A 16221-nucleotide genomic window follows, 5' to 3' on the forward strand; every position below is an offset into this window, starting at 1 on the left:
AAAACTTTACCAATTACATTAAAAAATAAAAAACAAATAGTTTTTTTCATCAATTACAAATACCTACGTATGCTTTACCTATAACTCCATTAATCGGCATTAAAAGTTGAATATTTACTGTCTCGTCCAGTGTCCTGCAGAGTGTGCTCCTCGGCTGCCATATGCGCCAGCTTCCTCTTTAAACTGATTTGTACTGTTAGCTTGGCAACACCTGCATCAGCAGCTCAGCCAATAACAAGAAACACAACACAACGCAGGCTGAGCTGAGGAATGCAGATGTTTACGGTAAGAAGAAACAATATAAATCACCATTCCTAAGGCAAACAATTAATAAGAAAGATACATTTACTGTTAGTGAAAAATACAAGCTTTAATCCATCCTTTTGTGGAACTGGGAGCATCTTTCACAGTTGGAAGAAATTATGATTTTTTTTCTGCTCTGAGATCAAATCACACAGGTGACCTTCAAGCTACTGATGATCTACTAACTTTCCATTTGCTATTACTGGTCTCATGAGTACTGGTTAAATTATATTGATTTTGTAATAAAGTCATTTCAATGCAGACTTCAAATTTCCAATTACCTCACAAAATATGATTAAACACTACAAAATAAAGTGCTTTCAATTAAGTTTCCAGAACAGAAAAAATACATTTTCAATACTGTGAATGGCCCAGGAAATGTGCCCTTTGACTGTAGGATGGCAACGTAAACATGAAGCTAAGCAAAGCTATCAAGAGACATGAGAAAGAAAAATAATCTTACTATGAATAGTAACGTGCTACAAGCCGATACTCATCAACCCTAGAAATTCAAATCATCTGGATACAAGTTAGAAAGTAAATAATACAAAAGGCTGTATCTTATGGTATAATGCACTATATTTCAAAATGGAGTGTTTTTATAAAATTAAGTAAAAGCACATTAAAATAAGGTAGTACCATCATGCAACTTATAATACAATACTGTTCATAACAAAATTTTGATCTGAAGGCATTTTATAAATTCATGAAAGTGCCATGGAAGTTTCCTAATAAACCTCGTCTCTCGTGCCTGTATCAAATACAAAGATAATATAAACCAATTCTCACTCTAAGGTAGCCGATATTCTGAAATTAAAATTTGTCCAAGATACAAACTGACGTAGTAAAAAAAAAATCACTAATATTCTTTCACTTAAAAGTAAAAAATTAAAGACTGAGTTCATAAACACAAAAAATTGTAAATATCAAATTGCCAGGCATTGTAGCCAAAAATATTGGAGGATTGATTTTTGAAACAATTCACCAATACATTATAATATGCATGAAAACCTAACTACTAACTAACCCTTTGAAGTCTTTATGGAATTTTAAGACCTAACTCTACCTACTTTCGCAGGCTGGGAATCATTCAACATTGCTTAATGTTTTGTTGAGAGACAGCACACTGAAGAAACAAAAGCTGGTATCACACAAAAGTGGTAGGCTCAGTCTTTAATCATCATTCAAAAATATAAAGGAACAAAGAGAAGTAAAATTGTTTTGACTAAAACAATAAAATCTGCTGTGGGACACAACACTTGGCTAAATAATGCTCATCCCCGGATTTAAAGTGGCAAAATAGAAATACGAAGATCAAATTGCTTACTATATATTTTAAGAGGCCGCAGGAGAAAATAATCTCACCATAGGGAAATCTATAGCTACTGCAGCTTAGTTACCTAGCTTGTGTCGAATGGTGACGCAAAACCAAAGGAAAATCACTTGGCGGGTGAGGAAGGGAAGGGAACGGGAGGCTTGTCAGCGATGTTTAAATGGAAGTTACTCAAAGTTTCAACAGAATTCAAAATGAATGAAATCATTTTTATTTCTGCCTCCAATATCTAGAAACAAATCCGATCTGGAATGTAAACATAAAACAAACCAATTTGAAAAGGGTTTGTCAAAGAATAAGTAAGAAAACATGCCAGGGTGTTTTTTTTATTGCTGACATACATAAAGAAACTGGAACCACCTTGTTCATAACAGTGGTGTACTGCCTTGTGGACGGACCTATGAAATATTAAACATTACATAACAGTTTTAGTTTTTTCTGAGCCTCTAATGAATAGAGCACCATTTTGTGCAACTTTGCTCTTTCCTACTTCTACTCAATACTTAGTTAAACAAATCACGTGAAAGAAACTATGTACAATGAAGATAGCTAAATTACTTCATACTCGAAGGGTCACTGCAAGATCTTTAAAGTTACAGTTAACTTGGCACTGTACTGCTCTACACTGCAAAACTATTTCATTTCAGAATCGAGAGGTAATGAGTGTCAGCAAACGTCAATAAAGTAGCAATTCACTATTTCACAGGAAGACATTTTTCTGCTTTTGCTACTGTGACCATGTAACACAGAATGTCTAGCTTCACACTGAGGGACTCACCAGCTGTCAATAGCTCTCATGGGAGGAAAATGCACTTAGAACTACACTATGGAGGAGGGTTATAAAGGCAGAGTTCCAGCCCCACAAGAATCCTTTGAATACAATGGAGACTGATGCCAGAAACCTAATGTTAAAAGTCCCCCTGCTGTATCTTATTTAAGATGGATATGCAGCAAACATGAACCACTTGCCATAGATGACTGTAGGCTTATCCACTTTGACTTATTTCAGCACTGGAAAGACCAAGTCACGGAGTCAGAATGGAATACAAAGTGATTAAACAAATGAAGGGCAAATCATTATCCTGAAAGTGCCTTTGAAGAAAAAAAGCTTTTGCATAGTTAGATAATAGTCTGCAGCCATGGCAAAAGTTTCAATTAAATAAGTGTGAAAAAAGACTTTGAACAGGTATATTGTTACGTTAGTATTATTTCTTCCATAGCTCCTGAATTTAAACAGCAAATGCCATGGCACAATGCTTTGTGTAGCCTAATTAAATACTACATTCGGCACCTTAAGCTATAATGGAAAAGAAATAAAACTTAAAAACAATGTTGTGGTACTGCAGACTGCTGGAAAAGGGGTAGATAGTTGCATTCTGATTCCATTTACTGCTGACGGTTAAGTGGTGACCATTGACCGTGACTGAAAGTTTTGCCATGGACTGTCGTTTGCTTTTCCAACGATCGAGCGTTACCTCTCTAGCTTTCTGTGCAGCAAGCTCAGCGTGTCGCTGTCGCTCAAGCTCCTCCAACAATTGCTTTTCCATAATACGCTTGGCCTCCTCGACACGCCGGAGTACCTCACGCTCAATCTCATCCTTACGCTTCTCTAACTCTTCTTCTACACGTTTAGCCACAAGCTCTTCCACTCTTCTTGCTGTTTCTTCTTCAATCAACTTTTCTTCTATTTCCTGCTGTCGGCTGCAAGAAACAAGGGAAAACTATTAGTAAACATATCTCGACAAGAAACTGACCATACCAGTCAAAACAAACATCAAATATCCCATCACTAGCTTATAATAGCCTCCCTTGCTTTTGTTATAAAGTTGGGAGCCTAAATTCCACTCAGACCATGGCTACAAAAAGTAGGCTGATAATATAATGTCACTAAGGAAGCACAACATTGTTTTAAGTACCCCACACCAATGTAGAAGACAAATAATTTGGCAGCATTAATCAAATAGGAGAGCTCTTTGTAGTCTCCTAGCCAGTAGCTTTCAATTCAGAGCTGAAAAACGCAGCCAGTAATTAATAATAGTTTGTGGCTTTTCATGTGTTAAATGACTGCCCCATTTCATCATGATGCAACAAACTATATGCACACAAGCCCTTCCCTCCTAACATTTTGATCTCAGTTATGTTTTTTCTGCACAATTGCCCTATTAAACCACATATAGGCTTCAGGCTACCTATGCTAGTCATGAAAGAATTGTCTAAAAAACTATGCTGAATTGACTGGTCAATATCAACTTGTCAGGAACAAACTTCTGTTTTTCTCCTCCAAGCTTTGTTCTTCACAAAAGCCCAGAAGAGTGATTCCAGATGCATAATAAAAGTGGCTTTTGTCTTATATTTGCATGAAATTAGACAAGTAACAGTGAATCCAGACAGAAGTATTAGATGACCACACCATCAAAGTTTCTCTTTAAAATATACTGGAAATAACATATCTGCATGAAGTCCCAAAGTCAAAAGAATTCCAGTCGTGCATAATCTGCACACATATTTTTTTAATCAAACCTACTTGTGAAATTATGCTTCAATCAGCAAGATGACAAAATGCTTTTACTTAATTTTCCTGCCATGAATTATTAAACAGAAAAATACTCTCTCGCTCTCTACATCAATACCTCTCTTGGCTCATTTATTTTTAGGAGCTGGTATAACTAGTTTCAGTTGTATGCCTATCCTAAACTGCACTAACACCATCATTTTCCCTTTCCAATTCCTTTCACTTGCTTTCTATTCTTTTCATCTATTTCATGGGACCAAATTAGAGCCCAGAATTACACTCATCTCAAAGCACCATGACAAGCTTCAGGAAACCACCAGTGACACGGTTTCTTTTCCTCAATGATATATGAAAAGCTCGCTAGGGTGATCATTCAGCAAATGACAATATATTTGCAGACATTGTCTTGCTTTCTTTGCAACGCCTACAAGGAAACCTATTCACAGCTTCGATGTTAACATTCAGTCCCATGCAAAGCTGTGACACATGCTGAATGGGTACTTGCTATATCAAGCCCACTTCACACGAATTAGCAGCCAGATCAAAGAAAATGGCTATACTGCCATGAGGTAACTATGTACCTGTTCCATCGGTACCCAGAATTCCTATTTTAACATGCCACCTAGTAGGTTACTAGCTGACTAGGGTATTCAGAGAAAATTTAACATAATTTATATAAAGATACAACTTGGCATAACTTAATTCAGGACAGTGCTACTCGAAATAACTGTTGTGAAAACAGTTAATTATTTTGTGAAGCATTACACAGAAAGGGTTTATATTCAACCCGAAGACAGCTCATTCCACTGCAAAATCTCCCCAAAGTATGCCTACTTTGAAAGCTTTCTCCTCCTCTCTTCGGCAAGAATTCTGTGAGATCCTCTCTACTCCCTCCCTTCTGTCTGCATGTTCTCCCACTCACTACTGCAACCATGTGTGTCTCCTCAACACTTGCCTAAACCGTCACCTCATGCCACATGCCTTCCAGCTGCGTGTCTAGGCCTCCCAGTTTGGGTCCAACCAGGACCTAACTCCCCTTCCACCTACATCCTCCCCTCTGGGCATTTCAGCAGCATAATTCAATGCTAGAGAACCAGGTTCAATCCTGACCTCGAGTGCTGTACGTGCGCCTTGAGTTTGCACTTTCTACCTGTGACGTTGTGGGTTCTTCCCAAGTGATCTGGTTTCTTGGCACATTCTAAGCATGCAGGTTTGGTAGTTAACTAGACTCTAACATTGCAGAGTTTTAGGGAATGGATGGGAAAGTGAGATAAAATAGAATCAGTGTGAACGGTGATTGAGTAGAGAGGAATTGCAAGATGTTAGTTTACACCAAAGGTAGACACCATTTGCTGGAGTAACTCAGCGGGCCAGGCACCATCTCTGGAGAAAAGGAAAAACAATCTCAGTTTGAAGGATCGACCCGAAACATCACCTATTCCTTATCTCCAATTCCCTGACCTGCTGAATTACTCCAGCATTCTTTGTCTATGAATGGGTGATTGATGGACAGCATGGACTTTGTGGGCCGAAGGGGCTGTTTCCAAGCTGTCATTTTAAAGCACCAAACCTCTTTTCTCCTTATCTGATGATCTTTTCATCTCAATTGCCTCATTCCACCCATTTACCAACCAAAATACCACTCACCTGTATCCACTTATCACTTCGCTGACTTTGTCCTGCCCCTCCTCTTTTTCAGCTTTATCCCCATTACAACAATCAGTCTGAAGAAAGGTCTCAACCTGATCCATCGCCTATCTATGTCCTTCAGATATGTTGTTGACCCGCTGAGTTTTTCCAGCACATTGTGTTTTACCCATCTGCCTGCGCATAATCCCACTATCCAGTATCTGTTATGAGACTGACCAAATCCCTCTTAAACATTGCCATCATATCTGCTTGGTAGTGAATTCCTCTTAAAATAAAAGTCGCCTCACGTCTCATTGACGTCTCCCTCTCACCTGACAATAGACAATAGGTGCAGGAGTAGGCCATTCGGCCCTTCGAGCCAGCACCACCATTCAATGTGATCATGGCTGATCATTCTCAATCAGTACCCCGTTCCTGCCTTCTCCCCTTATCCCCTGACTCCGCTATCATTAAGAGCTCTATCTAGCTCTCTCTTGAATGCTTTCAGAGAATTGGCCTCCACTGCCTTCTGAGGCAGAGAATGCCACAGATTTACAACTCTCTGACTGAAAAAGTTTTTCCTCATCTCTGTTCTAAATGGCCTACCCCTTATTCTTAAACTGTGGCCCCTGGTTCTGGACTCCCCCAACATTGGGAAATGTTTCCTGCCTCTAACTTGTCCAACCCCTTAATAATCTTATCCTCCAGGATTTGATATTTCCACTGTGGGAAAATGACCAACTATCTATGATATAGAAGATTTGTCATGGAGAAAACAGTTTAAGATATCCAAGCATTGAGTGAGGAACTGGAAGGAATATCTTGGGATGAATTAGAAACACAATGAAACAATAAAACAAATGCTTATTTTTACATTCAGTGCCTTTTCAAGTTCACTGCAGGGAGAAAGAAAATAGACCCCTTAGCAATATTACAAATTTAAGGATAACCACGAGGACATGAAAGCATTGCTACCTGAAGTGAACTGGCAAATTAGATTAATAGATTGGATAAAGCACATTGACAGATACTCAAGGAGATTTTGGTTAACATACAATACATTCCAACAAGGGAAAATTTCCAAAGAAATTTGGAAATATCTTCTTACTTGCTGACCAAAAAGAATAAAATAATATTAAACTTAAAGAAAAAAAGATATGAAACACAGGAGGCAAATAAAAAAGATTTATAAAATAGCAAATTAATAAAAACAAGCATGGAGTGAGGAACAAAATTAGAACTTTGAGATAAAGTTAGTCAAAAATGTAAAAATAAGAGTTTCTTTTGACATTTTAAAAAGTAATGCTTTAAAGTAAAGTTTTGACATTTTAAAAAGCATTGTTCCCATAGCGACAGATAAATTTAAATAGGTATTCATCTTCAATCGGTCTTCAACATCAAGGACACAAGAAACTCTCCAGAAATACCTGTAAATTGGGAATTGGAAGGGAGAAACTCAGGGAAATGAAGTCAAGAGTGTTTAATTGTCATATGGACCGAGAAGAGAACATTGAGATTCTTACTTGCTGCACCTTAACAGGCCCGTTAATGCGATAATACAAATATACAATAATCAATAATATAATGAATTAATAAATTAGCAATCAATACCAGGGAACAACTACTGAGTAAACTGTTGGAGTGCAAATGAGCACAACACAGATCCTGACGATTTTATGTCAGGACTTAAGACCATCTTAAAAATAACTTAAGACGGCAGATGCAGAAGTTTTAACTTTCCAAAATTCCCTATAATTGCGGTTTCATTACTTTGGAAAAAAGCAAATGTAACTCTTTACTCAAAAAGGAAGCTAGAAACCAGAAAACTACAGGTAATTAAAATCGGATTTGGGAGTTATTAGTGTAAACCACGGGGCACATTGGTAAGATAGTCAGCTAAAGTCAAAGTCTTGAAAAGGCATTTAAACGTTATTGGATTTATTTGAGGTAACATGTCCTGTGAATAAAGAAGAATTGGTGATGTACTATAATTAGATTCATAGAAGGCATCTGGTAAATTGCCACACCAACATATACTGCATAAAATAACAGCTCACTGTGTAGGAAGTACAGTGCCCTCCATACTGTTTGGGACAAAGACCTATCGTTTATTTATTTGCCTCTGTACTCCACAATTTGAGATTTATATACACAGAAAATAGGCGCAGGAGGCCATTTGGCCCTTCGAGCCAGCACCACCATTCATTGTGATCATGACTGATCAGTCCACAATCAGTAACCTGTGCCTGCCTTCTCCCATATCCCTTGATTCCACTAACCCCTATAGCTCTATCTAGCTCGCTTTTAAATTCCTCCAGTGAATTGGTCTCCACTGTCTTCTGTTGCAGAGAATTCCACAAATTCACAACTCTTTGGGTGAAAAGGCTTCTCTCACCTCAGTTTTAAATGGCCTCCCCATTAATCTTACACTGGTTCTGGATTCCCCCAACATTGGGAATATTTTTCCTGCATCTAGCTTGTCCAGTCCTTTTATAATTTTATATGTCTCTATTAACAACCCCTCTCATCCTTCTAAACTCCAGTGAATACAAGCCCAGTCTTTCCTCGTATGATAGTCTCGCAATCCCAGGGATTAACCTCATGAACCTATGCTGCACTGCATCAATAGCAAGGACGTCCTTCCTCAAAACTGCACACAATACTCCAGATATGGTCTCACGAGGGCCCTATACAATTACAGAAGGACCTCTTTGCTCCTATACTCAAATCCTCTCATTATGAAGGCAAACATGCCATTAGCTTTCTTCACTGCCTGCTGTACCTGCATGTTTACTTTCAGTGACTGGTGTACAAGGACACCCAGGTCTCGTTGCACCTCCCCTTTACCTAATCTGACACCATGATAATAATCTGCCTCCTTGTTTTTGCTGCCAAAGTGGACAAGTGCACTGTCACTGCACTGAGTAGCTCCTTCAGTGTCAGACTCCTTCACCCCAAGTGCGTGAAGGAGAGATATAGGAGATCCTTCCTTCCCACTGCAGAGACTACACAACCAGCATTGCTCCCAGCAGACGAGTCAACAATAACAGCTAAGAACACACAGAAAACTGATGACAATATATGTATCTTTTATTTATAATGATCTCTTGCTATCCACTTTGCTGCTGTAACACTGTAAATTTCCCCGGTGTGGGACAAATAAAGGAATATATTATATTATAACCTCACATTGATCTACATTTGTAATAGGAAAAAAATCGCATGAGGTTAAAGTGCGCATTGTCAGATTTTAATAAAGGCCCTTTTTATACATTTTGATTTCACCATATAGAAATTACAGCAGTGTTGAAGCATTGTCCCCCCCCGTCCCCCCCCATTTCAGGGCACCATAATGTTTGAGGCACAGCAAAGTCATGTAAATGAAAGTAGTCATGTTTCGTATTTTGTTGCATATCCTTTGAATGCAATGACTGCTTGAAGTTTGCGATTCATGGACATCATGAATGCTGGGTGTCTTCTCTGGTGATGCTCTGCCAGGCCTGATTTGCTGCCTTCTTTAGCTTATGCTTGTTTTGGGGGCTAGTCCCCTTCAGTTTTCTCTTCAGCATATAAAAGGCATGCTCAATTGGGTTCAGATCAGGTGATTGACTTGGCCACTCAAGAATTGACCATTTTTTAGCTTTGAAAAACATCTTTGCTGCTTTAGCAATATGTTTGGGATCATTGTCTTGCCGTAGAATGAACCGCCGGCCAATGAGATTTGAGACATTTGTTTGAACTTGAGCAGATAGGATGTGTCTATACACTTCAGAATTCATTTTGCTACTACCATCAGCAGTTGTATCATCAATGAAGATAAGTACCTTCAGCAGCCATACATGCCCAGGCCTAAACATCCCCACCACCGTGTTTCACAGATGAGGTGGTATGCTTTGGATCTTGGGCAGTTCTGTCTCTCCTCCATACTTTGCTCTGGCCATCACTCTGATACAAGTTATTCTTTGTCTCATCTGTCCATAAGACCTTTTTTCCAGAACTGTGGTTGCTCTTTTAAGTACTTCTTGGCAAACTGTAACCATGCCATCCTATTTTTGTGGCTGACCAGTGGTTTGCATCTTGCAGTGCAGCCTCTGTATTTCTGTTCACAAAGTCTTCTGCGGACAGTGGTCATTGATAAATCCACATCTGACTCCTGAAGTGTTTCTGATCTGTTGGACAGGTGTTTGGGGATTTTTCTTTATTACAGAGAAAATTCTTCTGTCATCAGCTGTGGAGGTCTTCCTTGGCCTGCCAGTCCCTTTGCGATTGGTAAGCTCACCAGTGCTCTCTTTCTTCTTAATGATTTTCCAAATAGTTGATTTTGGTAAGCCAAAGGTTTGGCTGATGTCTCTACGGTTTTACTCTTGTTTTTCAGTCTCATTCTGGCTTCTTTGACTTTCATTGGCACAACTTTGGTCCTCATGTTGATAAACAGCAGTAAAAGTTTCCAAAGGTGATGGAAAGATTGGAGGAAAGACTAGGTGCTGAGAATTCTCTTATACCTACATTAAGGAGGCAATTAAACACACATGAGCATTACAAACGCCTGTGAAGCCATGTGTCCCAAACATTATGGTGCCCTGAAATGGGGGGGACTAAAATTTAAAGGGACACAGCTTTAAATTTTACATGGTGAAACCAAAATGTATAAAAATGGCCTTTAATAAAATCTGACAATGTGCACTTTAACCACATAGGATGTTTTCTATTACAAATCTCAAATTGTGGAGTACAGAGGCAAATAAATAAATGATGGGTCTTTATCCCAAACATTATGAAGGGCACTTTATATGTTGATGTGAACAAAAGATTGATTCAACAGCAAAATAGAGATACATTTTTTTTCGGATTGATAAGATGATGTACCATTGAAATTGGTGCTAGATCCTCAATTTGTTTACAATTTGTATGATTTGAATAAAGTAACGAGTCATAGTTGGTAAATTTAAGAAAAGATAGGTAGAAAAGCAAGCTGTGAAGACGATGCAAGAAGGCTGAAAAGAAATGTATCGTGGAAAATGTTTCAATATTCCATTGAAAAAAATAAAAGCATTATCTAAATGAGAATACAGAGTTCTGAGATGCAGAGGGATTTGGATGTCCCAGTGCATGATTCACAAATGCAAATAATACAGGTGCAGGAACTGGTTAGAAAAACTAATGGAATGAAAACTAATGGGGAGGGGGGGGGTGTCAAATAGGATAGTCAAAGATGGAATTAAAGGGAAAGAGAGTAAAGGGATAGTCAATGACCCCAGAATAAAAGGGAAAGAAAGCTCATAAAGGGATAGGAGAGTGTGGCCAAGTGTAATAGGAATCGATGTGAAAGGTGAGATGCGTAAAGAACTAAAAGTATTGTATATGAATGCGCGAAGTATAAGAAGTAAAGTAGATGAGCTCGAGGCTCAGTTAGAGATTGGTAGATATGACATTGTGGGGATTACAGGATCGGACCTGGGAACTTAATATTCAGGGTTATACATCCCATAGAAAGGACAGGAAGGTGGGCAGAGGAGGGATAGCTCTGTTGGTGAGGGACGAAATTCAGTCTCTTGCGAGGGGTGACATAGGGACTGACGAGGTAGTCACTTGGATAGAATTGAGGAATTGTAAAGGTAAGAAGACACAAATTGGTGTTGAATACAGACCCCCAAATAGTAGCCCGGATGTAGGGTGTAAGTTGCAGCAGGAGTTAAAACTGGCATGTAACAAAGGAAATGCCACTGTGGTGATGGGGGATTTCAATATGCAGGTAGACTGGGAAAATCAGGTTGGTTCTGGACCCCAAGAAAGAGAGTTTGTAGAGTGCCTCCGAGGGATTCTTAGAGCAGCTTATAATGGAGCCGACCAGAGAGAAGGCAATTCTGGATTTAGTGTTGTCCAATGAACCAGATTTGATAAGAGAACTCGAGGTAAAGGAGCCGCTTGGAGGTAGTGATCATAATATGATTAGTATTAATCTGCAATTTGAGAGGGAGAAGGTTAAATCGGAAGTGTCAATGTTACAGTTGAACAAAGAGGACTATGATGGCATGAGAGAGGAGCTGGCCAAGGTTGACTGGAAAGGGATTCTAGCAGGATGACAGTGGAACAGCAATGGCAGGAATTTCTGGGGATAATCCGGAAGATGCAGGATCATTTCATTCCAAAGCGGAAGAAAGATTCTAAGGGGAGTAGGAGGCATCCATAGCTGACAAGGGAAGTTAGGGATGGAATAAAACAAAAAGAAAAGATGTATGACACAGCGAAGAGTAGCGGGAAGCCACAGGATTGGGAAACTTTCAAAGGACAACAGAAGGTAACAAAAAGGGCAATACGGGCTGAAAAGATGAAGTATGAGGGGAAGCTAGCCAAGAATATAAAGAAGGACAGTAAAAGCTTCTTTAGATATGTTAAGAGAAAAAGATTAGCAAAGACGAATGTGGGTCCCTTGAAGGCAGACAGGGGTGAAATTATTATAGGTAACAAGGAAATGGCAGAAGAGTTGAACAGGTACTTCGGATCTGTCTTCACTAAGGAAGACACAAACAATCTCCCAGATGTACTAGAGGATCTAGGGGGATAGAGGAACTGAAAGAAATTTGCATTAGGCGAGAAATAGTATTGGGTAGACTGATGGGACTGAAGGTTGATAAATCCCCATGCCCCGATAGTCTGTATCCCAGGGTACTCAGGGAGGTGGCTCTAGAAATAGTGGACGCATTGGTGATCATTTTCCAATGTTCAATAGATTCAGGATCAGTTCCTGTGGATTGGAGGGTAGCTAATGTTATCCCACTTTTCAAGAAAGGAGGGAGAGAGAAAACAGGGAATTACAGACCAATCAGCCTGACATCAGTGGTGGGGAAGATGCTGGAGTCAATTATTAGAGGTAATAACAGTGCATTTGGATAGCAGTAAAAGGATAAGGCCAAGTCAGCATGGATTTATGAAAGGGAAATCATGCTTGACTAATCATCTGGAATTTTTTGAGGACGTGACAAGTAAAATGGATGAAGGGGAGCCAGTGGATGTGGTGTACCTGGACTTTCAGAAAGCCTTCGACAAGGTCCCACATAGGAGATTGGTGGGCAAAATTAGAGCACATGGTATTGGAGGTAGGGTACTGACATGGATAGAAAATTGGTTGACAGACAGAAAGCGAAGAGTGGGGATAAATGGGTCCCTTTCAGAATAGCAGGCAGTGACTAGTGGGGTACCGCAAGGCTCGGTGCTGGGACCGCAGCTATTTACAATATACATCAATGACTTGGATGAAGGGATTAAAAGTACCATTAGCAAATTTGCAGATGATACAAAGCTGGGTGGCAGTGTACCTGTGAGGAAGATGCTATGAGGTTGCAGGGTGACTTGGACAGGTTGTGTGAGTGGGCGGATGCATGGCAGATGCAGTTTAATGTGGATAAGTGTGAGGTTATCCACTTTGGTGGTAATTATTTTTATTAAAATTTTATTAAGCAGACTCATGGTCCATTAGAATACACATACAGCACACAGTATATACATATAAAATTAAATTAAATTAGAAAAGGCAACAATACCAATGTTTCCACATAGGTGACAGGTATCTCACGGCACTGAAACCAGGATTTACCAGCAGCACAATGATGGAATTCTGAGAACCATTCAATCGGCATATAAATTTAAACATGAGATTCCTCAACAGGGCATGAAATGTATTGACTCCTGCACTACAAAACAGTTCACTTGCACTGCACCACCTTGGCTTTCTAAGCAATATGCGCATGCAGTCATTATAGGCAACCGTAAGTTTATGAATGCTTGACTTATTAAACTTTATCCACAAAGGAGCAGTGTAAAGAGGAGTACAGTACGCTCTAAACAGGTTTATCTTGACATTTCCTGAGCACCAGTGGAATTTCCTAACCAACATGTTACCTTGTGCATACAACATGCGGCGCTGTCTATACATGTCCTCATCATCAGACATTTGATCTGTGATGACATGTCCCAGATACTTAGCTTTACAGCAGACAGATAGAACCTGCCCTGACAGGTAAAATGATGGGAAGGCTAGATCTTTGTCCCCTTTTACTTTACAAATCATGACAACGCTCTGTTTAGCATTGTATTTCACGTCAAATTGGACACCATACTCAGAGCATATATTCAACATCTGCTGAAACCCAGCACTGCTAGGAGAAAAAACCGCCAGATCATCGGCATACATAAGATGGTTTACCAGGGTGTTACCAATCATACATCCTGTTTTACAGCCTCTAAGCTGTTCAGATAAATCATTCATGTACACATCAAAGAGGGCTGGTAAGAATAGTAAGGCAGGTTATTATCTGAATGGTGTCAAGTTAGGAAAAGGGGACATATTCCCTATGTTGGGGGAGTCCAGAACCAGGGGCCACAGTTTAAGAATAAGGGGTAGGCCATTTAGAACGGAGATGAGGAAAAACTTTTTCAGTCAGAGAGTTGTGAATCTGTGGAATTCTCTGCCTCAGAAGGCAGTAGAGGCCAATTCTCTGAATGCATTCAAGAGAGAGCTAGATAGAGCTCTTGAGGATAGCGGAGTCAGGGGGTATGGGGAGAAGGCAGGAACGGGGTACTGATTGAGACTGATCAGCCATGATCACATTGAATGGTGGTGCTGGCTCGAAGGGCCGAATAGCCCGCTCCTGCACCTATTGTCTATATAAATGATTTGGATGAAGGAAGTAGAAGTAACACTAGCAAGTTTGCAGATGACACAAAGCTGGGCGGCAGTGTAAACTGCGAAGAGGATGTTAGGAGGTTGCAGGGTGACCTGGACAGGTTGAGTGAGTGGGCAGATGCAGTATAATAATATAGATAAATGTGAAGTTATCCACTTTGGCGGCAAAACAAGGAGGCAGATTATTATCTCAATGGTGTCTGGTTAGGTAAGGGGGAAGTGCAGCGAGACCTGGGTGTCCTTGTACACCAGTCACTGAAAGTTGGCGTGCAGGTACAGCAGGCAGAGAAGAAAGCTAATGGCATGTTGGTCTTCATAACGAGAGGATTTCAGTATAAGAGTAAAGAGATTCTTCTGCAGTTGTATAGGGCCCTGCTAAGACCACATCTGGAGTATTGTGTACAGTTTTGGTCTCCTAATGTGAGGAAGGACATCCTTGTAATTGAGGCAGTGCAGCGTAGGTTCACGAGATTGATCCCTGGGATGGCGGGACTGTCATACGAGCAAAGATTGAAAAGACTTGGCTTGTATTCACTGGAGTTCAGAAGGAAGAGAGGGGATCTTATAGAGACATAAAAAATTATAAAAGGACTGGACCAGCTAGATGCAGGAAAAATGTTCCCAATGTCGGGGAGTCCAGAACCAGGGGCCACTGTCTTAGAATAAAGGGGAGGCCATTTAAAACTGAGGTGAGAAGGAAGTTTTTCACCCAGAGTGTTGTGAAATTGTGGAATTCTCTGCCACCTAGGGCAGTGAGGCCAAATTACTGGACGAATTTAAGAGTTAGACAGAGCTCTAGGGGCTAGTGGAATCAGGGGATATGGGGAGAAGGCTGTAGGGTTACTGATTGTGGTTGATCAGCCATGATCACAATGAATGGCGGTGCTGGCTCGAAGGGCCGAATGACCTCCTCCAGCACCTATCTTCTATGTTTCTATGGAATGCTATAATTTATCATTCAGAAACTAAACATGAATGCACAAAGATATGTCTGCATCATATAGGGCTTTGATGCAACCTCGTGTGGAGTAGGGTCTCCTTATTAATAAAAGAAAATCAGAGAAGATTTGCTAAAAGTGATTCGTGGAATGGGATGTGAATTGTCTTATAAGGAAAGGTTGGACTGCATTTGGATCTGCTGCAACAGTAAAAGATGATTTGATTGAAATCCTCAGGGGTCTTCACTGGATGGACGTGGATTACTTCTTTAGGGTTCAGATGTCTTTGGAATTCTTCCACAAATGATGATAAAGCAGATCTTTTGGATGATGTTAACACAAAATTGATTAGATTCTTGTTAAGTGAAAGGTTACTGGGAGTAGGTGGGAACGTGTTGAAATTACAGCCATGACCTTATTATACCATAAAACATGCTCAAGTGGCTGACCTGGTCTACTTCTGTACTTAATGCCTAATGCTGTCAATAGTCAAAACGGTATACAATACAACCACTGTCAACAAATAAAGCAGTCGTTATTAAAGTTACTCAAAGGTTTCTAGAAACATTTTCAAGAAGTTACTTGGTTAAGTGAGGTTGACTCTCAACATTGCATGTTTGCATGTGCAAAAAACTGTTGACAAGATGTGTCAGAGCAGCCAACCTTTAAAAGATGCCAGTCTTTGTTAGATGGGGAACTCCAAAGGTAAACTTTTTGGAATCACGAAAAATATTACGTGCATATCAAATGTTGGAGGATCAGATGCTGGAAATCTGAAATCCAAATAGAAAATGTTGGAACTTGCAAGGTCATACAGCGAGAA

The 16221-nt window shown here is 39.9% G+C and overlaps 1 protein-coding gene across 3 annotated transcripts in view; it reads right to left on the reverse strand.

Moving 5' to 3' along the window:
• The window catches only part of arglu1b (arginine and glutamate rich 1b), a 45880-nt gene that overhangs the window by 9369 nt on the left and 20290 nt on the right, over positions 1–16221 (reverse strand). Inside the window, exon 2 of one of the 3 annotated variants that reach the window (XR_013547494.1) lies at positions 119–3337. Coding sequence is in view for 1 of the 3 variants with exons in the window: in XM_078402901.1 (XP_078259027.1) it covers positions 3112–3337 (226 nt within the window). In the remaining 2 variants the exon portion in view is untranslated. Of the gene's footprint in view, positions 1–78; positions 3338–16221 lie in introns of all 3 variants that reach the window. The other 2 variants (XR_013547493.1, XM_078402901.1) reach the window with 2 other exon arrangements.

Source organism: Rhinoraja longicauda, chromosome 7, assembly GCF_053455715.1.
Source record: "Rhinoraja longicauda isolate Sanriku21f chromosome 7, sRhiLon1.1, whole genome shotgun sequence".
Taxonomy (NCBI): Eukaryota; Metazoa; Chordata; class Chondrichthyes; order Rajiformes; family Arhynchobatidae; genus Rhinoraja; species Rhinoraja longicauda.